This window comes from Centrocercus urophasianus, unplaced genomic scaffold, assembly GCF_019232065.1.
Source record: "Centrocercus urophasianus isolate 14NV4802_14NV808 unplaced genomic scaffold, USGS_Curo_1.0 seq_34, whole genome shotgun sequence".
Taxonomy (NCBI): Eukaryota; Metazoa; Chordata; class Aves; order Galliformes; family Phasianidae; genus Centrocercus; species Centrocercus urophasianus.
This window is the reverse complement of record NW_024884911.1, coordinates 4764545-4790329: the sequence shown is the minus strand read 5'-3', so window position 1 is coordinate 4790329 and position 25785 is coordinate 4764545. Positions and strand designations below refer to the sequence as shown.

The window sequence follows — 25785 nt, the reverse complement described above, 5'->3', positions numbered from 1 at the left end:
AGGGCAGACAGAGGCAGCCCTGCCAGCCTGCAGCTGCAGGACAGGGCAGTGACAGGACAAGGGGGAATGGTTTTAAACTGAGACAGGAGGTTTAGGTTGGATATCGGGAGGAAGTTTTTCACACAGGGTGGTGAGGCACTGGAACATGTTGCCCAAGGAGGCTGTGGATGCCCCATCCCTGCAGGCATTCAAGGCCAGGCTGGATGTGGCTCTGGGCAGCCTGGGCTGCTGGTTGGCGACCTGCACACAGCAGGGGGTTGGAACTGGATGAGCATTGTGCTCCTTTCCAACCCAGGCCGTTCTGTGATGTTAAATGCTTTTATTTCTATCTCTGTGCCTGCAGAAATCCATTCAGAATGTCGAACGGAGGACAATGACCCCCAGCACCTGAGGTAGCTAGGATGCTGCTAGCAGAGAACTGGGGAAACAGATGGAAAGAGAGCAATCAGGACGGAAAAACGAGCATTTTGAGGAAGAAGACAGGTATTTCAGAGATGCGCACGCCAGCATTCACGTCTTTCGCCCCGGCTACCGCCCAGCACCGAGCAGACGTTTCCTCAGCTGTTTGTTTCGAACGGGCGATACAAAAAGGCTCAGAAAGCGGCCCCGGCCCGGGACAGGGAGCATTTCCCAGCGTGCCCCGCGCCGCCGCTGCGGGACTACATTTCCCAGCGTGCCCCACGCCGCCGCTGGCCGCCGCAGGGAGGGAGCCGGGCGGGCCAAGATGGCGGACGGGGTGCTGAGCCCCGGGGTGAACCTGGAGGCCTTCTCCCAAGCCATCGCCGCCATCCAGGCTCTGCGTTCCAGCGTGACGCGGGTCTTCGACTGCCTGAAGGATGGGATGCGGAACAAAGAGACCTTGGAAGGCCGAGAGAAGGGCTTCGTGGCCGCCTTCCAGGAGAGCCTGCACTCCGTCAGCCGGGACTTGGGGTGAGCGGCGCCCGTGGCAGCGCGGCTAGGCCGGGCGGCTGTGCGGGCGGGGCGAGTTTTTGGCTGTTCATAAGAGCCAGGGGTGCCTCTCCTGGGTGCTTCGCTCCGAAGGGAGGAGTGCTGCTCGTGGTGGTTTGTGTCGTAAGCAAAGAGAGGTGGCTGCGAGGCGCCGTGCCCAGGTGTGCGGGGTGGAGGGCAGGGGGATTTTCTTCTGTTTTCTTGAGGTTTGTGTTAAAACGAGAAGCGGGCATTTCTTTGGCTCTGAGTAATCATTATCACCCAGGTGATGCACAGCTGTACCGAAAGCTGGGAGGTTAACGTGCAGAGCCGTGGCTGTGCTGTGTAGGCTGATACGTTTCAGAAGCATTGGTGGGAACGGCTGGGCTGTGCAGCTCCCAAAGGGCTCAGGGCTGCAGTGTGCCCATCAGTGCTCAGTGAATGTCACCTGTTGCCTACCTGTTCCCTTCAATTAGGAAAGAAGGCCATTAATCTTGTTTATGAATGATGTTGCTCACAACTTAATGGGCTCCTGTCGTATCCCTTTGGTTTTATTGTTTTTTAGTTGAAGAATCACAGAATGGCCAGGGTTGGAAGGGACCTCAAGGATCATGAATCTCCAACCCCTCTGCCACGTGCAGGGCTACCAACCTCCACTTTTAATACTAGACAGGCTGCCCAGAGCCATCCAACCTGGCCTTGAACACCTCCAGGGATGGGGCATCCACAACCTCTGTGGGCAGCTGTACCAGCACTCTCCCTGTAAAGAATTTCCCCCTGACATCCAACCTAAATTCCTCAATTTCAAACCATTCCCCCTTGTCTTGCTAGAAGAGGCCTCATCATTCCCAGCATGGAAGTTGTGCCTTCCCTTTGGTCGTCCTTCTTGTCTTTATCAGTAGCTTTTTGAAGAGCTGACTAGTCTAACCCCAACATCTTGCTTCCAAACATAATGGATAGCAACAGGTTCTGACCTGTATTTTCACATGTGCTCTGTTACACTTGTTTACAGTGCAGTTTCTCATCCGGTGTTTCAATGCTGTGCAGTCGTTCAGCATCTCTTTGCAATTAGTCCTTGTTCTAACACCTGATATGAGAGTAGCTTCATCGTGAAGTTCCTTTTTCACCCCTCTTTTCCACAACATTAATGGATTTATTGATCATTGGATGCCCCAGCCCTGGAGGCATTCAAGGCCAGGCTGGATGTGGCTCTGGGCAGCCTGGTCTGCTGGTTGGCGACCTGCACTGAGCAGAGGATTGAAACTAGATGAGCATTGTGGTCCTTTTCAACCCAGGCCATTCTATGATTATTTTGTTTATTCACATTTATTTTACTGTGTACCTGCATCAAGAAATATTAAGCAAATATATGTGTTCCCGACACAAGTGACTTGGAAAGAATACAGGCCATGGATGCTTCAGGAAACGATGATTAATTAAGAAGACTTTTGTGGTAGGGAAATTTACTTAGTTCCCAATCACTGGTGTTCATTTTTTATTAATTTCATTAAATGCAAACTGAGATATTTGGGACTTTTTTTTTTCACTGAGATTTTCATAAATGACCATTTTGTGAGGAGCTGAGTCCTGCTCTTGATTTAGTGGAAGTTCTAGAGTTCAATCGTAGTAGGATTTAAGTCCACAAGTCAGGGGGAAAGGCATTTGATTAGTTGTGTCTCAGAAAAAACTGCGCTTTATATCTGGGCAAAGCAGCCAGTCTTTCTTCTACAGCTGATTAATGCAAACTTGCAAAGATGCTTAACTCTTGTGATTATTAAACGTAGTGTTTGACAAATGAGGTATGAAGTAATAATAGATCATTTTCGCAGTGAGCTTTTATTTCCCAATGGAAAAATGCTGCTTATACTTAGCTGAGTGTTTTATGTACTTCTCCAGGTGTACTTGTTGCTCATGGGAAACAAAAGATGCTTCCTTGCCCTGAGAGGTTGGAATGCATCTGTTTGATTAGAGCAACCACAAACTTCGCAGGACCATCTCCAGGGTTAGGACCAGTTCTGCATCTTTACATGAGGACAATATTAATTTCTAGTGCTTTATTGAAATAATAGGGCATCTGCTTGCTTGTTAATTCTATGATGACTTACAGTATTGCAGCCGGTGCTTCAGCTTGCAGTTCTCTGGCTTCTAAGGGTGCTTTGCTCAGAAAATGGCTTGGGTGGTGGAAGTGTTTGCAGGCAGGTTGTGCCATGGTTTGGCTCTTTCCAGGCTGCCTTACAGACTCCTGGTTTGTACTTTCTCTGCTGAAGAGCTGTGTGCTTTATGACTAACAGACCGCTCTGAGCTGTTTGGCCGTGATTACGTTTCTTTAATCAAACTGGGCAAGTATTTAAAACACTCGTGGGTATTAAAATAGAGTTTAAACAGGGTTGCTGTCTCTGTAGGAGGACTGCGCAGCTCAGCTGTGTGTATCTCCAAATCTGACTTAAAAAAACCTCCTGTGTGTTTCAGTGAGCTGGAGCGTCTGAGCAATCTGGTTGGTAAACCATCTGAGAACCATCCCTTGCACAACAGCGGGCTGCTGAGCCTGGATCCTGTTCAGGACAAAACGCCTCTTTACAGCCAACTTCTTCAAGCCTACAAATGGTCAAATAAGGTAACGGAATACATCAGTGTAATTTACTTGTATATTCCTCTGGAATGAGTGATCTGTGATGCATTAGACCTCTCAGTATCTAAGAGTGTCAAAACAAGTATGAACTTGGTCAGCACAATGTGTACCCCGATGTACTTTCAAGGGTAAAAATTGTGTTGCAGTTAAGGAGACTTGTCTACAACATCAAGGTTGGGCCCTTGTTTTTCTAAGAGGTGTGTTAATTCCCAAGCTGAGAAATAGTTTCCAAGTTAGCTGTTTAGTGTTGTCTTAATTGATTGTCAGTAAACATTGTAGCAGAGAATGTTGAGTTGATCCCTTACCAAGCTTACCTCAATAAAGGAAACTGAGAGGGAAATTGTCATCATCAGAAGTGATGATGACTTTCTCTACTATTATACTATACTGGTGGCTTTCTATACTATTTGCTGTCGTTAACACTGTGTGCACTTGACTTCATAAGAAATTCTGGATTTGAGTATATTTTTAAGGTAATAACATCCTTTGTGCTTTTAAAAATGAATTGTTGAAAGAAACTTTCTTCTGGTGAGAATAATTGAATAACACTGTTTGCTGAATGTGTCTAGGGACAGAAACTGGATAGATATATTTGTTCTGAACATGTTGTTCCCATGGTTGGTCGAAAATATCCCTTTTCTGACATCTGATTTTATTGGATAAGTAAACATGGCATTATTGTAATAATATTAATCCCTGTCTGAGCATCATTATGCTTCAGGTTGCCTGTTCCCATCCTAATTTTTTTCAATCTGTACATTACTTTTTATAGAAGGGATGAAACTAAATAGTACTTAAGATTCTCCTTAAAAATCTTTTTGAAGTATTATTGATCTGCTACAAAATGTAAGAGATGGATTCATTCCTGTCAGTTGTTACTTGTGAGAGATTCCAGAGCTGTAGCTCTTAACTGCGTACCAGACAGCAGAAGGAAGCAAGAATAATAAATCTGAAAATAGCAGGGGCATTAAAAGAAACAACTCTAAATTATTTATTGCAGTACATGAGCAAGGAAGGCTTTCTGACTGCACGAGAGCTTGGTAGACAAATCCTTGCTATCAGCTGAGCCAGCTGATTAATGTTAGTCAGGTTTAAGACAGTTCTGTAGAAGTGTTTGTTTGAATACCACAATATATCTGTATGGTTGCTCTTCAGGATGCAAATGTGTGCTAATGTCTGCTACAATCAGTAGAATTCAACATCTGAAGAAATTTGGCTTGGTTGGCAAATAGGGGGCAGGGAAATGCAGTTTTAATGGTTGAGAAAAGTATCTTGTTTGCTTGGTTTTCTTGCTGTTACTCAAACCAATTGTTGGCTCTGAAGAAGAAAGAATTATTTTGCTACTTTCAGGCAAAACCACTTCACATTTATGCTTGAAAACTTATAATGCAGTGAAGTTACTTCTTCAGGGTATCATTAAAATTTTGGTAGAGTCATTCTAACGGAGTTTTTTATTAAGAGTGTTACAGAGATTTGGAAAGTTTTGTTTTGTTTTGTTTTTAATAATACTGGCTTCTGATGTTAGAGAGCAAAAGGTGTTTGCATCCTGTGCACTCACATGTGCCTTTAAATGTTCCAGGAGAAAACCAGTATCTTTTAGAGTCATAGAATGGCCTGGGTTGAAAAGGACCTTGAAGATCATGTAGTTTCAACCCCCTGCTGTGTGCAGAGCCGCCAACCAGCAGCCCAGGCTGCCCAGAGCCACATCCAGCCTGGCTTTGAATGCCTCCAGGGATGGGGCATCCACAGCCTCCTTGGGAGGCTGATTCTACCTTTTCATTTATCTTTTGTTTTAGTTCTATAACAGAACTAAACCAGACTGCTGAAGTTGTATTTCAGTGCTTTTGTCCTAATAGTTTTTCTGAATTTTACTAGCTGCTTTTCTAAGGTGTGTAGTAACCAGCAGACAGGAGGAGGTTGCCTTTGTTCCTGACAGCAGATGTGTTACCTGTGTTGGAGGTATTAACAGCAGGATACTGCCGTTAGCATTGGGGGCTGTCGTGGTGCTTGTATAGGTTGCTGCTTAGTTTTTAATTGTTAAAAACACTTCTTGAATAAGTGATATTGCATTGCCTCTTCTGACCACCTTTTGTTGTTATTACTTGAGCCTGATGTTTTCCGTTGCTTGGCAGGGAGAATTTAGGTGCGGTGTTGTGTCAATACGCATTTAATTTTTAATTTGTGACCCTCTGTGGCTTGCTTGCTTGTATTTTTGATGAGCTGAGATAAGGACATTTTCCTCTCTCTGATTGTTCACGCATTGCTTGTGACATGAGTAGCTGTACAGCTGCCAGGGAAGGATAGATGGAGTAGAGTTTCGGGGCTATGGTGCAATTCCTAAAAGACATCCATGAAACAAAGGGGAAATGAGCACATGCACACTTCCTGCTGTGTGTTTCAGTGCATCTTGTTTATTCTTAAAGCGTGGGAGTGTGGTAGCAAAGCAGCTTGTAATAAGGAAGGTCAGTAAAAATAGCTGAGCGGTGAATGATTTTTGGTGTATCAAAGTACTGTGTGCTTTTTGGGGGAAAAAAAAAAGACTTTGCTGCATTCTTTTTTAATTATTTATTTTACTGAAAGCTGAAAGAACACTTAGAGACCTGAAACAGTGAGCATCTCAAAAAAAAATAAGTTAAATCAGCGTTTGCAAAGTTATCCTCAGTCATAGGATAGTCAACATCCTCATCCAAGTCTGCTTGGATAAAAGCTGAGGTATTTTTTTGGTATCTGTATCAGTATGTCTGCTTTGGAAGGAACAGCCTTGGCCAGTTCTAACAGTAGCCTTCCACATACCCTGGTCCACGCAAAGCCCTTTAGATAACAGCGCTGCCAAACTGTTGCAGTAGTTATTTCTTGAGATGAAAAGCTTTGTTTTGATGTGGGGTCAAGTGAATACCTGTTGTTGGCTGGGTGTGGGATGCATGGCCAAGCTTTTGGAATTAAGTAGCCGTGTTGGGAGCTGTGGTGAAAATGATGTTCACAGACCTTTTCCTTACAGAACTGTGTTGTCCTGGCAGCTCTCATTATTTATTAGCACCTGCTATCCTGATATTTACTTACTGTAGTTTATCCAATAGTTTTGCAGATGGTGAAGTCATTCGTGTAATAGAAGCAGCTGTTGGGGAACTCAACAGCTTGTGAAGTGCTTTAAGTACACATACAAACAGATGTACAACTTTCCTTTTCCAGGTGTTTAACAGAGCTTAAAAACCAGTGCTGACATAAACATGGAAAGTTTAAAGTGATCTTAGTGCAAGAGCTAAGTGGTTTTGTCTTTGCTTTTGTAGAAGTCATGCAGGTAAGTTACTGCTGCTGTAGGGTGTGCAGAAGCACATAGTAGGTTTGGAACAGGTCTTCATAGATTTATTTGTTTTTCTCCTCTACAGTTTTATTTAAGAAATGACATTTTCTTCATCGTGGTTGAGGTACTGTTGCTCAGAAGGATCTTTATGTGCCCTCTGATGCTGAAGATACAGTGTGAGATGAGACAGAATGGAGCTGTTGTTCTGTATGGTATCGTGACGAAGGAGTTCTGTGCTATGAGTTATGCCTGAGGTGGCAGTGGGAAGGGATCCTGGCTGGTGTGAGCCCTGGTCCTGCTTACTCTACTGCATGCTGATGCTGACTTTTGTTGCCAGCTGCCTCCTTCTGCCATTCTGATAGAAGTCAAGGGAAATTATAAGGGAAATGAAGGGTTTTCTGGGCAGAAGCGTAATTATTGATGATGGGATTAAAGCAATATAATGTACGTAGCCCAAATATAAAACACTTAATGAGCTCGTGCTGCTGTGGCTGTCTGATCCAGCTGCAGTAATGCTAGCAGTTAGGGTAGGTGCAGAGTTTTGGAATCCAGGAGTTTGAACTCATGCTTTCAGTATGGGAAGAACTTTGTCTGCTGCTTTGACGAGGTTATTTATTGCCTGTAGTGTATGCTTGTTCACCCTCTTTGCCCTTGGCAGAGCATTTGTATCCCCTCACCCTGTGCATGCCCCAGGCATTGTCTGTTCAGGTGTTCATTCCCTTTGACTGCAGTGGAACAGCAGATGTACAGCATGCTCTGTGCTCACCGAGCTGGGCAGGTGTTCTGTAGGGCAGGTTCCCCCTCTCTTAGGAGGTGCTGCCAAGTAGTTCATGTTCAGCATTTGTATCACTAGTGTAGATTTGTTGCTTTGTGGGGTTTTTTGTAATTATTTGAAGTGAATACTCAAAATGAATCAGCTGCCCAACTCCCCAGAATTGCTCTTTCTACCAGCATTACAAAACTCTGAGCTTGCTGTACAGCAGCAAACCAAGTCTTCTCTGAGCTGCTGAGTAACTGCAGCATTAGCAGTGTCCTGACCCACTGCAGAAGATCTCCTGCATCTTGTCTTTATTTTCTCTTGGTGGGATGTGGTTTCAGACTCCCAAAGCATATTATTAACAGTAGCACAACTAAGGGAAATGATAGAGCTGTGGTCATGTGCACAGTTCACGTTGTGTTAAGATTTGTCCTTGACTTTAACTTCATTGAAGTCCGTTGTTGGCAGCACCACTGATGGTGCTTCTTTCTATTTGCTCTTTTACATTCCAGCACTTCAGGAATTTGCACCAATGTCCATAGATGTATTTGAATGGAAGGTTTGCTATTGGATGTTATCATTGTGACATGGTATGGAAACTTCCACAGACTTACCAGAGATGCTGTAAAAGCTGCAAGAGTGCAGAAGTGAGCAGTTGTCATCAGTTTATTTGAATGTTGTGCACGGGTAAAGACAAACCTGAAGAAAGATATTGCTGTTTCTGTGCATCTTAAAATACATTTTGAAGATATTTGGATTTCAGTTTGTTATTTAGTAGCTTCCTGGTGAATTTAAAATTGAACTGTTGAGATAATTAGCGTTAATGAGTTAAAATGATTTTCAGTCACATGACAAAAGAAAAAAGGAACATACAGTTTTTGTTCATGAAATTATCTTGATATGTTCTCTGATAGATTATTGGTATAAATTGTGTTTGCTGTAGATCTCAAAAAAAAAAAAAAGAAGAAAAATCGATAGAGCCTGTAGAGAAATTCCAGACTTGCTGGGCTGCACTTGGTAGCTTAGTATTGATTAGACACAAATATTGAGCTTAATGACAATAAATGCCATTAAATGCTAACTATAATACTAAAGGAACACCGTTGAAGCAGTATCTTTTTTTTTTTGTTCTTCCTGATTGTAAAATGAAGTGCTCGTTCCGAGGAACATTAATTTTCATTTCTGGATGCTCTCAAACATTGTGAATTTAATGTAGTTTTACAGTAGCATGGACAGTGTAACTGAGTTACTGTGTTGGCAGTTGGGTGGGAGTTCAGGCAGACAGCCAAGGTTTTGTCCTTCAGGACTTTGTGCTAAAAAAAACCCAGCGTTGTGATGTTCTGACACAACGTTGTACGAAGGCTCAGCTTTTTCTGCTGAGATTCCATCCACCCAAACTGGGAGTTGTTTCCAAGCGTGCTGTAACAGCAGTGACAAATGCGTGGTGTCGCAGTGACTGCATCCTCTTCTCAGCCCCGGCTTCCTGAGGTTACTTCTGAAGAGCGGCTGTGTGCTGCACCTCAGCTCTCAGTGGGTGCGAGCTGTGAAGCAACGACTCGGGGAAAAGCAAAATCCCTTGGTTTGCTTACAGAGGGACTGAAATGGAAAGAATAAGATTTAAGTTGAAACAGAACAGCTGGTTATACGTTTTCCCTACAACGATGTTAGCGCTGCGCATCTCAATTTGCTTTGTGGGTGCAAAATTGGTGCATCACAGAGGGACTGGAATGCAGGGGTTCCTCTGGATTGCCTGTAGCATGGATAAGGCATTGGTGTTTGTATTCCTGGTGCTGGAGAAATGCACCATGCACATCCTGGTGATGTCCTGGGGTTTCCCTGTACAGAGCAGGAAATAGGAGCTGGGCTGCTTGGGTTCTACTCTTGCCTTCCTTATTAATTTTTATTGTGATCTTGAGCAAGATGAGTGATTTTATTTAATTTTTTTTCTGTGCCCCATTTTTCTTATGTTTAGAATTGGATAATAATATTTAACCTACTTCTTGGGAGATTCTGGTCTAAATGTGTCTCGAGTGCATTGGGTTCTTTGGGCAGAGATGTAGTGGATGCCAAGTGTTGTACGATTAGTGACTAATGGCTGCCTGTCCCTCTGGAGGAATGGATGCCATTTATGGGCTTTTAATTTCACGCAATTTTAGGCAAATGTTTTGGTGAAATGCCTTTGTTATTGACAATTACCTTAATGATTTTTTTATTCTTTATTTTTAAATGACAAGGCAACAGGTGGTTACCTCTTGGTCTCCAGCTGCCGCACTTCTTAATTATTAGCCAGTTCTCTGCTTGATTAATATTTTATTATTGCAGAGTTGATTTTCAGCGAACAGGAAGAAATGAGAGTAGAAAATTGAGGCAGTGTGCAAAATATCTATGGAAAAAAACACTGGGAAAGGTTATGAATGTAAAAACTGCCTCTAGGTTTGATTGTGCCCAGAAATGCTTCCCAAAGCTGCGACTGGGAGCGCTGATGGTGGCTAACGCTGTTGCACCCATCTCCTTTTTTGGAGCAGGTTATTTGGACTTCATGGGCATTTCAGTAGATTGAGTGAGATTAGTTTTGTTACTTCAGGAAGAGAAGAGTGGCAATCACTTATTTGTCACTTCAAAAGAAAGACATGATTAGCCTTTGATTCTGGCTTGTTTTGCTGTATAGTTTTGACAGCTTGTGCCTGTGATCTTCCCAGACTTATAACTGTTATAATTGATGCTAGGCTGCCATTGTAGGGTAAGATTTATATGTGTGGAATTTGCCTTCCTTACTCTGTACTGCTACAATCCTTTGTTTCGCATCTGAAACATCCTGAGAGTATGATAAGGTGTTTGGCTATTGTGCTTGGTGCTTGTTGTTATTCAGTGTATTTTTCAAGGCTCTAATCAAAATAATGCTGTAAGCAGTACTGGTCTCACTTTCCCTAATTATGGGAAGTGATATATCAATACACACTATTATAAATCACAGCTCCCTTGTCAGCTGGTGGGAATTATTTAATGCTTTGCAACACCTTTATTTGCTAATGAGTATTTTTCTCCTGTTTCTTTGCTAAGTATTAATGTTCTAGCTGTTAGCCTATTTCAGGATGGAAATGATTGATGCTGCTTTATTTTAACCAAAACTCTGCTGCCCACTCCCAGCTCTTGCTCCCATGACTGCTTTTCCCTCTGCAGAAGCTCTTCAGCCCATTCCCATTGGGTGACTGAGTTGTGACTGAGATGCCTGATGTGCAAAGCAGAGATCGCGTTTCCCTTCTGAGCTCTGTGATGCTGTCATCAAACCAAACAGGTTAAAACTGCATTTCTAGTATTAATAACAGACTTCCAATAGAAATAAGCCATGCACAGGCACATCAGTGCAGCATATAGGTGAATATCATGGTACAAACATAAGATTGGAATAAAAGACTTTACATTTAGATGTAGAGAAATACCACCAAGTATCACTCCATGTTGTATCGGGATTAACTGAAGAATATGTTGGACTGCAGAAGAAGAGGAGCGTTGTAAGCAGCCCTTAGAGCTGGCACTGCTCTGAATTTTGTTTGTGAGCCCTCCCCATAGCTCTGACCAACTCACTGCTGCTGAAACCTGCCTGCACTCCTCTGGTCAGCACAAATTCCAGTCCCTCTAATTGTCCCAACAAACAGATTGCACAAAAACCTCCCAATGAACAGATTTTATCACGTGTGAAATGTTGAGGCTTTTTATCCTTTTTCACCCCCCCACCTTTTTACATATTTGCTGAAAGTCTTGATTGGCTTAAATTAAATCAGAAAACCATAATCTAATGCTGCCTAAAACAGTCCAATTTGCCAGTGATTTGACTGGAGAATTTCTTGAGGTGTGCCCCCATTACTTGTGGTTCCTCTGAGCCAGGGGTGTGCAGGGTTTTGTTGTGTGGGAGAAGTGGTGCTGGTTGTGGCATGCTGCATCACAGCCCACAGGTAGGAGCCGTAACCATATTGGGGTCCTCATCTCCCTAAGGAAGCTTTTGAGTTAAATTAAAGATGCTTATAAAGTACTTGGGGACCTTCATATGAAGGGTATTCAAGAGATATGAGCACTAATATAAAATAACTGATAGAGCTGATAAGCATCCTGTTGGTGTTCTTTATATGGAAACGCTTTTTTTTTTCCATAGCTTCTGAAGGAAATCAAGCAAAACAGGAATTTTAATGATATCACCCTGTTGCTCTCCACTATTGTTGTTGTCAGATCTTTTGGTGTGTCTGTTATTTGTTTATTTATGTAGGACTGCCCTCACCTCTCTAATCTCTTTTGGGTTTCTTTTTCAGAGTTACTAAAATTGGTCCCCTCAAAAAGTTCACAGAGTGACTTAGCTCTTTGAATTCCACACAAGCAATGCTCATTGCTGCATCTTAATCAGGTACTGCAAATAACTGGGCTACAGAACATGGAAGTCACCTGAAAGCAAATAAATGTGATGTTGGTCTGTGGAAGGAGCTGTGCATAATCAGTGCAATTCAGATACCACCTGATGAAAATGTACATTTGGCAAAAATGGCAGCATTTTTTTTTCAGGAGCTACTACTGGACTGCCAATATTGGAGATGTGTCACCCAAGGAGTCCGTGGTGATCCCTGAAAAGCAGTTGTCTGCTTTTGCAGGTGAACTTGTTTCAGATCTGGTCAGATACTTGACCCAGCTGTGAGGGATGCTCCAGTTTTGTGTATCAGGCTGCTGTGCTGCTTTGTGAAAGAGCTCTGCTGAGTGACTCCTGCCAAGGGAGCCAACTTCACTTCTGTTGTAAAGTGCTCCCTCTTGAGAAATGAGCTTGATTTTTATTTCATTTTTTTTCCTGCTGTAATTATATTCTTCTATCATTAGTTGGCTGTGAGTAGGAATGTGTAAAAACAATATTCTCAATGTGGTGCTTGGTATTGTAGCCTAGGAACTACCATCAGGCTTGTTCTGTGGTTATGGCAGCGCAGCATCCCTTAACCTTGTAGAACTTCATGTGGTGCCACAGCAGGGCACTTCGGGGCTGGGAGACAGAGACTGGAAGGTACATGAGAATATGGATGTGAGACTGTGAGCTGCTGTTCCTAACTCCATTTGGATCTGATACCTCTCATTGTCATAAGCTGGCATTTAAATCAGAGTTGTATAGTCCTGAAGATGGAGAGAGCTTATCAGTACGTGTTATCAGCTTCTGTGTCAGTGTAAGATTAGCCCGAGCGTGTAGCAGTTTATTTTATCTCTTTTTAAATGTCCTGGCTGTAAGGCTTCCATTTGCACAGGAAACATAACTGAATAAAATGTTGGAGCCACTGACATTTGTTCAGTTACAGTATGCCTAGAAAAGGCTGTCCTCTGGATTAATGAAAGATTCACTGAAAGCTGATTGACTGTACCGGCTGCTCGTCTTCTACCTTCTTGATCTTTTCGCAGGAGGATCAAAAGGCTCTGTGTGCTGAGCAGTGTTCCCTTGTTGTGCTCTGTTGCGAGGTTCTTGGCTGAGTGTGAGGTTCAGTCATGCTCCAGTGCAGCGCTGGATTTGCTGCGGCTGTAGGTTCTTGAGTTGGACGCCTAAAGCAAGGCAGGTGGGCAAGCTGAAATGGCTTGTGGCTGAAGCTGGGTGCTTGCCTGGTGTCTTAGCTAAAAATGCATTTCTTAGAGCGTGCTTTTTTTCTAATACATGCTGATAATTGGCTTGCTCCCAGATAGCTGCTCTTCAAAAAGGACGTGTACTGACAAGCTGATAGTAATAACTGAGATCCTTATTGGGTGGAATTAGTGTACATCGTTGTACTAAAAGTGATGAGCATGCTGAAATGCTAAGGATATTTTCAGTATTACTTCAGTTTTGGTTGGAAAGCCAAGTCGAGGAAGCTAAATCTTACAGCATGAGATGAAGTCAAAGTGGTCTTTGATATTCAGATTTATGCTTCAGAAGGAAGTTGTATTGAAAGCCCCCACCATTCTTGATTAATTTGCCTGTTGTGTTTGAATTCTCCAAGCTTCTGTAACTGGCAGTGACATAGTGTTATAGGTGCTCTATATGTTTTGTGGGCTATTAGACACAAATTAATTATATCTAGATGTGACATTTTCCAGCATATTCTAAAATAGATGTGTTTACTTCTCATTACATGAAACTGCAATTCCTGTGGAAATCGATGTTGAAAATACTCACTGAAAGCCTCCCAGGATCAGCAGGCATGAACAAAAAAACTGTGCCCGTGTGCAGTTATTCACAAAAGTTGGGTTCAAGTGAATTATGTTAATCTTCTCGTGTCAACAGCAGTTTATTCTATTTTCCTTATTGCAGCATCCTATTACTGCTAGTGAAAAGCCCCATGGCTGTGGACTAGAGCAGAAAGAGTCCTCCGGTATCTTTTAAACTGTTTGAAGCTGCCCATGGTTTGAAAATATTCAGGAATCTGTGATATGAGCTGTTTGACATTTTCCTATTCCAAACGCTCAAAGGAATAAATCTCCATAAAGAGCAACTCAGTTTTAAAAGGAGCCTCTTTGCAACGGCATTTGGAATCTGAGGGTGTGACTTTACTTCCCTCTTTTGGCTGACCACCACGATAAAACAGCTGAATCAAAGACATTCTCCTATGTAAGAAAATATATATTTTGAGGTCTTGACAGCTTGTTTCCAGTTTTAGTCTAATTCAGTTTGAAACAGCTGTTCCAGATCTCTGCAAAACGTTTTTTTTTTGATGGAAATTATGACATTCTCAGCTACAGCAGTGTTACTGGGTTGGGCCTTGGTTCAGAAGTTGGTTTTTCTTTGTGTTAAAATATTTCTTCATTCAGAGAAGATGCCATTTTTACATCACAGAAGCCGCATTCAAAGAGCAATAGCTTCTCTCTCCTCCCAGGATTATCTCTTACTGTGGTTGGATAATGTTTCTGTCCCTGCATGACTTTTAAGAAAAAAACATTGCTGTGTGTTTTGCCATCGCTTAGGTTTTCGTTCTAATGTTCCCTGCCCTACCCATATGCTTTCAGCTGGGTTCTATTTAGAGATTTTTCTGCAGTTGTCTGTGCACTCAGCCTTAGCAAGTTCTCTGGCTCGCCTTATGCTTCAGTCTTACGCTGGAGTCAGATCTCCTATTTTCAGAATTTCCTATGTCACATGGTCAGTTTACTCGGTGCCTTTTTTTCCTTGCGCCCTCCCTCCTCCCCCCCCTGGGGTTGGGCTGCATGGGGGGCAGGGAGGGCATTTCCCAGAGCTGAGTGTAGAAACCTTGAGATCTCAGAACTGATGGGTAAGCTCTGTCGTGAGATCCTAACGTGGAGTGCAGTTAGGAACCTTCTGCATGGAAGAATTTGCTGTCTAGTGGGCAGTGTGAACACACATGTGTTAAAATGGTGTGTGATGGGAAGAGTGATGGTTTCAAGAGCAGCAGTGCTGCTAATGGCATGGGAAGAACTGGACTTGTCCTTTCCTTTCTTTGTAGCTTGCTGGATGGATTTCACAGCTCACTTCATTGTGCATGGCTTTGTTTTCTCATCTGTCAAATATTTCTGCTCCAGAATGAGTACTTGGAGTAATCAGACAGACTGCTGTGAGAGGAGCAGGGTGCTGCTGGTTGCAATCTCACTTGTGAGCCTGCTGCAGACCAATACCTTCCCGAAGCTCTCTTGAGTTATCTGCTAAGGCACATTTTATCAGCTGAAATAAAACCTGACATCTAGCATGACTCGAAAGCTTTGCTACTTAAAGAGCTGTTAAATATGTTTTCCATTCCAGGTTCAGCGTTTTGCCTGGCAAATACTTTGGAACGTTTATCACTTTCCTTGAGTCTTTTTTCCCACAGTCTAAGGAACCTGACTTGGGGTTGTGTTAGGATTAACTGAGATTACTGGCATCTTCTCTCCATCCCTCTTGTGTACCTTGTATGAATACATCCTAATAACTATTGATATTGCATTCATCCTGTGAGAGGCAAAGACCTTTAGTGTCTGCTGATGCTGCAGTTTCTGATGTTGTGTTTTTCTTGCAAGTAAAATCAATTGAGACAAATCTTAGTAACTTTTACAGCAAAATAAAATGACTATGCCAGGCAACCACTGAAAGTTCCTTTTTTTTGTTTTTAAAGTAAGGGGATGCTCTTAGATCACATCTGCGGGGTTGTTCAGCGGAATTGATTGGTTGATCCACTAGATTTAAAGGTCAACTGTAATCACGTTTCAGGAAGATTGAAGAAGATACAAAATTGCTGCTATGCTTTTCTGAGTCTCCTATACCTGCTTCTGATGTTCTTTGCTTTTCCCCCTGTACGCCTTAATTTACTCAGCTTGAGCATCAATACGTAAAGGGCACGGGTCAGGGAGCCTGCTTTGTCTTGTCAATGAGGGAGCTGGTTAGTTGCTGTCCTCCAAACTGATCCCTTCCTTCTGGAGGATGGGAAGCAGATGGAAGGAGTGCTACAATCCGTGTAAATGGAAGAAACAAATCCCTTTCTTGCAGAGGAATGCTGTGAAGAAAACTGCAACACAGTTATCAGCGTGAATTCATCCAGGAGATGATATTGTCCCTTTAGAATGCACAGGTGGAGTAGAGAGTGGAGGCGTTCGATTGTGAGGAATCAGAGGAACATCCATTCATGTCACAGCCTGGTATTACATCGTTGGTATTACATAGTATTACTTGCTGTAATGGCAAGGCAGGTTTGGAATACTGCTTGGGAAAGGTGCTGTTTCAGAGCCAGATTTCCATTTAAAAGGCATGGAAGACCTGCATTGAGACGTGAATACATTTCTTGTTGAGTTTTGCAGCGTCACAAACAAGACGACTGCTTTGCCATAGCAGCCTGCACAAAGTAAAAGCAGGGATGTGGGACATCGAGGGGTTTGGATACAATGCCAAAAGAATCTGATATGAAGAGGAATTGATGGAGAAAAAGGTGATTTAGTTTGATAAACCAGAACATGTTTGTGATTCTTAGAGGTTTTCATCCTTCGTGATGATTTATGTTCCTGTACAGATAAGCCTACTCTTCTGTGTGGGTCTTTCATAGAGTAACAGAGGAGAAAAGGTGTTAAAGAGGAATAGATGTGAATGGCAGGGGAACTTTTCCTGCATCAGGGGATACTGCGTTGCATATCTGATGATATGCCAGCTGTCTTGCCACAGTGAGGGTTTTCTTAGGTTGAAAGATGTCCCTTAGAAAAAAATACTTCTCAAAAGTATCAGCTGGGGAGGATATTAACCAATTTATGGAGGATATTTGTTGTAGAACTCCAAGAGTCTATGTTGGCTCACAAAGTACAGTGCATTTTCATACATGCTACCTTGTAACATGCAGTCATTCCTGTACGTATGGGAATCAAGGATCTGTAGCTTTTGTGCAAGCATCCATGACCTGCCTTAGAAATAGGTACTGACATACAGCAGCAGCTGAAGGATGCGACTTGGCTGGACCGAGGACTTCAAAGAGGTTGAAAACAGGCATACATCTATTCACAAAGCTCCCAAATTTTGGGGAGTCATGAGGTTATAAGAGAATGCTGCTTTGTGGAAGGAAGCTTGCAAGGTTTAAATAATAAGACAGAAAGCAGCACATGATCAGTAAGAACATGATAGTATAATGCTGATTGCAGTTTATGCGTTTTTCTTGTTTTCCCTCCAAATCACAGGGTTCTTTCCTGAGTTTGGTAGTCCTGCCAACAGGATGCTGTTGTGAATGAAAACAATTTAATGTAAGAGCTGTCGTTTGCCAACATAAAATTAAAAAAAGGAAAGAAAAATTTGAGTATCTGAGCAAAATAGGTACTTAATCAAACATTATCCCTAGCTTTCTTGAGGGGAGCAGTGCTGGTGGCAGCTGTTATGGTAGGCATAGTGCTATGACTGTGTGCTGGGCATTGCTCTGCAGGCTCTGTTCTAATACTTGTGTGATCAGCTCCCAAAGAGAAATGTATGCTGAATTCCTCAAGATGAGTTACTTTAAGGAACAATCATTTTGGTTGCTGACGGAGAGCAGTAACAAACTTGTGCCTTCATGCTTCTTCTACAAACTAGACAGAAGTGCTGTCAGCTGTGCTTTAATGCTGACTCCTTTCAGAATGCTGCCCAGTTTATGCCTTCCCCTCTGTATCTCAGAAGATGTGGACTATGGAAAGTTTTGTGATGAATGTATTTTTCTTTGTAATCTATTCATCTTTGTCCTTTGATGGAAATTAAACTGGTTGGCTTTCTTGCTGATTGGTGTCCTGCTGCTGCTGCATTTCTGCCCTCTGACTGCTGCAGGCTGGCTGGGAGAGCTGCCCATGCTGTGAGTTGGTTGGCTCTGAGCGTGTCCTCAGGTCTGGAGTGTTATTTCCACCCAAAACCAGCTGTTTATCTGCTCCAGTGGCTGGAAACTTCCCTTGGCAAATGCTGGTTTTGTTCTACCTAGTTCAAAAAAAGAAAGAAGAACAGAAATTGAAAACCCCACAGCTTGGTGATGCTGCCCAATTGCAGGCTGTACCAGCTCTGTGGTTGTGAGCCTTCGTTACGCAGCTCTTGCTCAGTGCACTTTTATTTAAAGCAGAACTGAGTAGCTGACAGCCATTCTGAGTAATGTGGGATTATGGGGAGGGGGACAGGACAGGAGGAGGAATGCTGCTGGTGCAGGGCAGTTTGTGTGCATATATTTGCACAGAACAGTGCAAGAAAAACTGAACTAAATCAGTCTTACCAAGGAGTACAAGCTTACTGAACTAATACTTTTTTTTTCTTTTCTAAATATCCAGAGCCAATGCAATTCAGTTTGCAGTGACTGTTGCAACAACCGGACAAACCAATGCTGCTACATCGCTGCGGTGTCCCCGTGCTGATGGCTCTCGTGAAGCAATCCCCCAATTGCAGAGCCATCTGTTTCCTTACTGTTCAAACATTAGGCTCAGTAGTATAAATTACAAACTGCTCCGTGGCTTTTGACTGCTCCTGTTTGCTTAGCATTCCAGAAGCGAGCCTTCAGCTCTCAGCACCATTTATAAGCTTTACTTGCTCTTTTATTTTCTTTAATGACTCGGGCAAATGCTTGCAGTTGAATGAATTGTCAGTTGTTCAATGTTGCCAGAATGTTGACTTGATAAAAATAAGCTTTGAAAGGGATGTAGATAGCATCCTTACTAATCTATTATGCTTTTTATTTATGATGGTCACCTGAAGCAATAGAATAACGTTAGCAATTTTTACTTCATTATTGATGAAGTGTACATAGCAGTGAGAGGGCTGCTTAGGTGGTGCCTTCAACTGGGGCACTGGTGGAATGTTAGGTTTTGATATTGTGAGATTTTCTTAGCGATATTCAGGATATAGAAATAAGGTATGTCCAGAGTTCAGTGCAGAGCTGAAATGTCTGGGCTCCATGGTAGAGAGTTCAGTGTTAATTAGGTTAGTGAGGAGTGCCTGCAAGGCTGCTGATCCGTGAAGAGTCAAAAGCATGCCAACCTCTTTTGAAGTCCATAAAAATTAATCATTCAGGTTTACCCACTGTTTTAATTCTTTCCCGTGGCAACTTGGAAAAAATGCCTCTGTCTTAAAGCCCTGATAACAGCAGGGCAAATTTCTAGCTAAACTAGAAATTGCTGGGTTTTATTGTGTCCGAAAGATAACATTTCAGATGCTGCTGGGCATTTAGTTGTGTGAACGTTGCAGGGCTTGTTGGTGAGGGCTGTTTGTGCTGAGTACACTGACAGCTGCAAGTCTGCTCTTCAAAACTCAGGCTTGGCCCTGAGTATCATCCTCTCTCCTCTCTACTCCTGTTTTGAACCCAGTAAGGAGAAGCATATGTTTTCTTGCATCAGACACACTGGTGTTACCTTGTGAAGCATGACAAGGTCATGCATTTATATGGCAAAAGAGAAAACCTCAGATTAGATTTGAGCTATCTTAGACTTGTGGGTTTTTTTTCAGTGACGTATGACAGATTCCCATGGTATACATGGTTAAATTTCCATTCATGTAGGTATGCATGTGCTGATGCTACATTGCTGCTCCTGAAATTGGTACTGTTATATTATTAATATTGCAGATCATGCCAAGGAGGTGTCTTGCATTTAATATAGAACATAAGAAGGCTTGCCTGCCCCGTATGAAAATCTCAAATTGGAAGTGAAGATGCTATAAAAATTTAAAAGCTACAAGGTCAGCCTGAAAATCATGTATTTTAAAAGCAGGAAATCATCTATTTTTAACAGCAGATTTCCTTACCTGTTAGTACCTTTACTAATAACATATTCAGTTATTAAGGCTTGAAAAAGGTTTTAAGCCTTACTGTAATTGCAAAACTGTTTTGTTACCATTTTGTTCAGAGCCTGTTAAATCTGGGCTTTCTGGTTGGGCGACATGAGAACTGATCAAAAGCATTTGGATTCTTGCATTCCCTCTGTATGATCAAACAAGTTGAATTTCTATTACTCATAAAAGGTAATGGATGTCTGGCTTGTTTTGTATCTTTACTGCTGGGGGAGACATAACAGGGTTCTTTGTTTTAGCAAGAAAAGACCATAAGAAAAAAAGTAATTAAAAATAGAAATTCTATTCAAGCTGCCGCTGAGGTGTTTGGTTTAAACACTTGTGGTAGTAAGCATTGGAACGTGGGGGAGGGATGGCATGAGATATTGCCTTGGAGGACTTCAGAGGTGAGTGCATGTATTGGTTTTTTTTTAGCTATGTTGGCTATATTATCAGGACAGAGTAGCTTACAATGGGTATGCAGCAAGGCTGAGTACTAGCAAAGGTTCTGTTAAGTTCACTTAGTATTTCCTCAGAAGCTTGTGCCAAGAACTGACTCCAGCTGTCCAGGCTCTTAACCATCATGTGCCTTTTCTTTTGTCTGTCCTGGGCTCAGTGACTGTGTTCCATCTGATCCGAGACTTAAAATGAGAGGGGTCTGTATCCGTGAGAACAAACTGTCCTCCAGAGCACAGAACTCAATTTGAAGGTTTGGAATCTCAGGTTTTGACTTAACTTTCAACACGCAGCTAGTAGGATGTGCTTCGGTGCCAATTAGTGGCTGATCAAGACAGAAATTAATGGTGATGTGCTCCTTTATTTTAAGTGATAGAAGTGTAAGGGGGGGAGGGGTAAAGATTTTAACTTCAACCTTGCTCACAACCCAACTTAAAGCCACTTTGGGCAGCTTTGAAGAGCCGTGGTGCATCTGTCAGCTGTTGTGGTCTATAGGAGCTCTACTTTAGGTGTACAAGTGGTAAATCATTCAGTGCTCTTAAGGTCTGAGCTTGCTCAGATCCACACCCAACACGAGCGGAATAAGAATTGTGAAGGTGAGCTTAATCTTTCCAAAGAAATCGGGTAAAGCAGGAGAATATCATACAAGACATCTGAGAAGATGAGTGTGGGCATTGTGTGTAATACCGTAGGTACCATTTTTGCATGAAAATGGGTGCTGGGTAACTGTTATGCATCCAGGCAATCCGATGGACGGTGCTGACTGGAGCTCCTTTGGAAAGAGGTGTGCAGTCAGAGTCAGTGCTGAGCACGAGCAAAGGTATTGCCTCGTTACTGAATGCTTTCTTTGGGGCCTTAACAGTCTGTAATGGATGAAAAGAACACGGCTTCTCTCCTCCTGTACATCAGCCGTTAAGTATGAAACGTTTAATCGGTCAGTGCAAAAGCTCAGATCTCACAATAAAAGGATATGTTATAGACATCTAAATAAATACAATGCAAAGCTGTCCGGAGAGAGCTGCTTCCTTTTGGTGGCAGTGAGAGAGGGGTAAATAAAATAATTGATGTGCCCCATTAGCTGTCAACCAAGTTTCACATGGCGTGTCTTTCCTTTGGCACGCATACAGCAGCAGCGCATTTTAGCACCTCGCCTACAGCAGCCACCTCCTGACAGCAAGCCTTGCCTATAGGAAAGCATTCAGCACTTCATTATTTCTACAACCTGAGTGCATTTGCAAATTAATTGATGTGTGGGAGGAAAGGCATCTGCTATTGTAGAAGTCCCGAACTGTTGCAGAGAAAACTAGAAATAAACTTGGTAGCTGTAGTGAGCTGGTGTGCTGGTGCAGGTGTTGAAGGCTGTCTTGACTGTTTTTATTGCTGTCTTTGATACGTTCTTTCTTTTGAAAAACAAACCATTGGCTGAGCAGTGGAAACTGATAGTATGCTGAGGAGATGGATAATAGCAGACATGTATGGGTAGTTAGCAGAGGGTTTCGTACTTCTTACTGGCTCAGCACCAGAAGAGAATTTTAATTAGGCCTGTAATGAATGACTGGGAGCATTTTAAAGGCGATTAATCTTGTGGTGTGATCGAGTTAATTACAATATCATTACAAACTCCCATGAAAATAATACGAGGTATATTCCATTTGTTTTAATCCTAAAGATCTTTCTGAGGTCCCCACTGGCTTTCATCCTGGTGGAAACCTTCCCTATGGGCAGAGAAAGCTGCAGAACTGCTCTGTGCTGCATCCCAGCACCCAGCCCCTCCAGGCCCTTTCCAGGGCTCTATAAGCTGCTGCCATCCTTAAAACTGCCCTTCTTGCAGGGGAGCTCATCTGTTCTAGTTTTCATTGCATGCTGTAGTATTTCCTTGTTTTTCTGCTCAGTTGGCTTGCCCGAGTGTGGAAGATGAGGATGCGTAGTCTATTTTCAGAAATAAAGATTACAGCAGCTTTTGAACTCTTTGTGCTGTGGTTTAAAAAAAAAAAAGCATATCAGAAGAGGTGTTTTTGCAAAGCATATGGCATTTACACTAGTTCTGACTACAGTAAGTTTTGGATTTGGTTGTAAAACAGCTCTCTGCTTTTTGCACTCTCTAGTCAGAGTGTGACATCTTCAACAGATGGACAGATAAACTTTCCATAATCCATGCCTTTCCTTTCAGAGGAGGAGATGAGATTCTCATTTGTAAAAGTTGTTGAGGAAAACCTCATCTGTATAAGTCTGTTGTAGGCTCAGATGTCAGGGTGTGAAAATGCGATGGATACGCAGCAGAGCGCTGCAGTTATTGATATTTTGGGGGCTCTTCTGGCAGCTGCAGAATCAGCCTTGCCTTTGCCTGTGCTCTGAGCCTTATTAGATCATTTGCTTCATCTGTTTTCAGAGCCGTGTGCTTAATCATGGAACAGGCATCTTGCTCCAATCCACGTTCTTTCTGTATTGGCTAATGTTTGGTCTTGTTTGCTTCTCGTAACCGTGCATCATCAGGATTGGTGTGGTTTAGTATTTAGAACAGCACCATCAGGAGGGTTGTTCCAACCTTAATTAACCCTGCTGGGATGGTAGAAGTGCCTTTTTTTCCTTCAGTAACTTTTCTGGTCACACTTCTATATATTCCATCCTCTTGACTATTACAGATTTTGTAAATAGTTTAGAAATGCCAGCTGGTGATGTATGGGCCTCTTTAACATTTCTTTGATTTATGTGCACTGTGCTGAGAAAAAGCAGAGGAAGCACATTATTCTGGGGGAAAATGTTGCCACTCTTCAGTTTTTTTCAGTCTTAGTTAAAAGCTACATTTTTATCCATCAAACCTGATAGATTCTTTGTTCATTCCTAAAAACATTCATAACTTAACTCCTTGAAGTCTAAAGAAATAATTTGGCCAACGTTTTGCTAAATGCCTATTTGTATTTTTTATTTTTTTAAATCCTGCTAGACATTTCTTTTAACCTGATTTTTCCAGACTGGAATTTGTCATTGATCACGGGTTGATCCTTTGAAGTACAGACATTCAAAAATTACTGAAGCTGGAGGTTTAACATCTTAAATTTTGTTTGTATTTTGCTGTTTTTAATAATACGTTGCACAAATTAATGTTGAAAAATACATGGAGGTTTCCAGCACTGCAGGGTAGAATGATTTCCTTTGAGGGACTGCAGATGTGTGATTATCCAGCTTCCCATATAAAGGTCCTTATTAAATGCAGAATGTTAATTTTGCTTAAATCGGGTGTTTTATTTCGGAAGTCCATGTTGTAATTCACAAAGGGCTATTCTGAAAAATTAAAATAGAAAAAAGCACACAAAAAATCTTGTAATTTACAGTTCCTAGCTATCATGTAATATTGTTTCAGCTGGAGAAACCGGTCAGTGAAGCTTCTTCAGGAGGAGCTCACTCTCATGTTTTTGGCTGCCTTCCTTACCTGTGCCTGGCTGCACACCTTGGACTGGTTGGGTTTGCATAAGTTGCACATTTTATTGAAGGAGAACATCTATTTCTTTATTCCAAGTTGTTTGTTTGCTATAGTAGCAAAGCTCAACCACAGTGCTGCAACCTGTGGCATGCGGGTAGGCAATTTGAAGGGGCTTTCTGTAGCTGATTCCAGCCCTTCATTCTACCACTTAATTTCCAAGTACCTTCACATTTCTTATTTAAGCACCTGAGCATCCCCTGTCAGCAAGGCAGCATGCTGCTCTTTATCCTGTCATAGCTGCCACCTGAGAGCCCCCGACACAAAAGATTTAGTCTGGGGCTTTAGAAAATAATAAGCCCAGCACAACAGCAGTGTTTTCAGTTCAGAGTTCTGGTGGTTTTTAAGGGAGCACTAGGGAAGATAAGAATGGAATCCTTATTCAGCCTTGAGGCCCTGCTACGGATTGTTTGCCCGATGCAAGGAGAATCCTTTTCTCAAAGAAGAATTGAGGTTTTCTGTCGAATATTGGCCCAGGGCACTTCTTACTTCTTGAGACTTTAATGGAGTCCACAAAGTAAACGTGCAGTGTGAACGTATCAAGTGATGTGACTCCACTTCTGTATCACTGACTGTGACTGCCTCTGTCCCAACTACTGCCTTGGGCTCAGGGTTACCTGAAATTGCTGCTCTTTGTTGCTGTATGTGTTTTTATTATGCTGTTTAGATGCAGAATGCAATGTAATAATTCCATCCCACTTCTGGGGATGCTTTTATGTGTACAGGTTGTAGCCCCACATCCAATGGAATGCCAGTTTATTTCCACTGAATTACATTTATTGCAGGAAACACTGTCATCTGGAATCAGCACTTTCATTCATATCCTTCAGAACACCTGAACATTTTAATAGGCATTTTTAGCATAAAATATTTATCTCCTCAGAAGAGATAAATAAGGCAGTGCACTCTGTAGCCCTGGATTATGATTACCTCTTTGAAGCCTACTGGCTGCACAGAGTTGCTTTGTGCTGATGTTAACCAGTAAGTATGAGTATGTAACTATTTAATAAATTCTAAAACACTTTAAAAAAATGAATTAAAAAAAAAAAAGAACTGGGAAGAGGAGGAGTGCCTTTAGTAGAGGCTTTGAACAGTGCAGATGATTGGATTGGCAGTGAGGATGCAGATGCTGAAGTTTTGACCAATTCCTTGGAAGTGCCAGATTTGCAATCTCTGCATAGTTAAAAGCCAAAGGCTTGCAAGCAGTATTGGAATGAGGGGATGTTGATGCAGTCATTCATCAGCAGAACTTCAATGTTTTTGGAAGAAAAGTGTAGGATGAACGCAATTTAAGGCTGAAATCTAATGCTAATTAAAACAGCGCTTTCAGCAAAAGTATGAATCCGAAGACAATAGGATGAAAGACATAGGGAAGGCAAAGCATTAAGGCCAACGGGGAAACGTATCGATGCTTTTCCTCCTGTTTTATCAAGTATATTCATGTGTGAACTTGTTCTTCAATTCCCAGCCCTGGGAGGAGAGACCTAAGGAAAAGCAAGGTCGTGTCTGCAGAGCGCTGCCCACCGATGGTTATTGACCAGCACTGGCAGTGTGCATCCCAATGCAATGCAAATAAGATCAGTTGCATGCAAGAGGCTTTTAACAGGAGTGCGAGCTCATTAGTTTCACGCTGTAGTTAGATCAGGGAGATCAGGAAAGGATGGAATAACTTTTGTAGTGGGATTTGGAAAAAAAAAAAAAGAATGAAATGGGGGTAGGCCTTGTTCCCTTAATGGATAGATATTTGTTGTTTAAATAATCTCATAAACTGGGAAGTGATGGAGGGATAAATGTTTAAAAATAATAGAACAAAGTGTCCTAATTAAGTTGTAAAGCAGAGCAAAAGCACGACATCTAGCTTTCTTATTAATTGAACAGCCTGCAACCCAGTTCAACAAGAGGAAAACCAATGAGTAAATAAATTGGAAACTCTGCTCTTTTGGTTTATTGATGCTGTTATGGCCAAGCTGAGAATTCAGCTATTCTAAAATGATCAAACATTGGGGAAAAAAAGAGAATTTCT

At 42.2% G+C, this 25785-nt stretch overlaps 1 protein-coding gene across 2 annotated transcripts in view; it reads left to right on the top strand.

Moving 5' to 3' along the window:
• Positions 1–705: 705 nt before the first annotated feature.
• MED27 (mediator complex subunit 27) overlaps positions 706–25785 on the top strand; it is an 80549-nt gene continuing 55469 nt past the window's right edge. For both annotated transcript variants that reach the window (XM_042830673.1, XM_042830674.1), the window contains exons 1-2: positions 706–930; positions 3397–3541. In XM_042830673.1, the coding sequence (XP_042686607.1) occupies positions 725–930; positions 3397–3541 (351 nt within the window). In that variant the 5' untranslated portion in view covers positions 706–724. The remainder of the gene's footprint in view (positions 931–3396; positions 3542–25785) is intronic.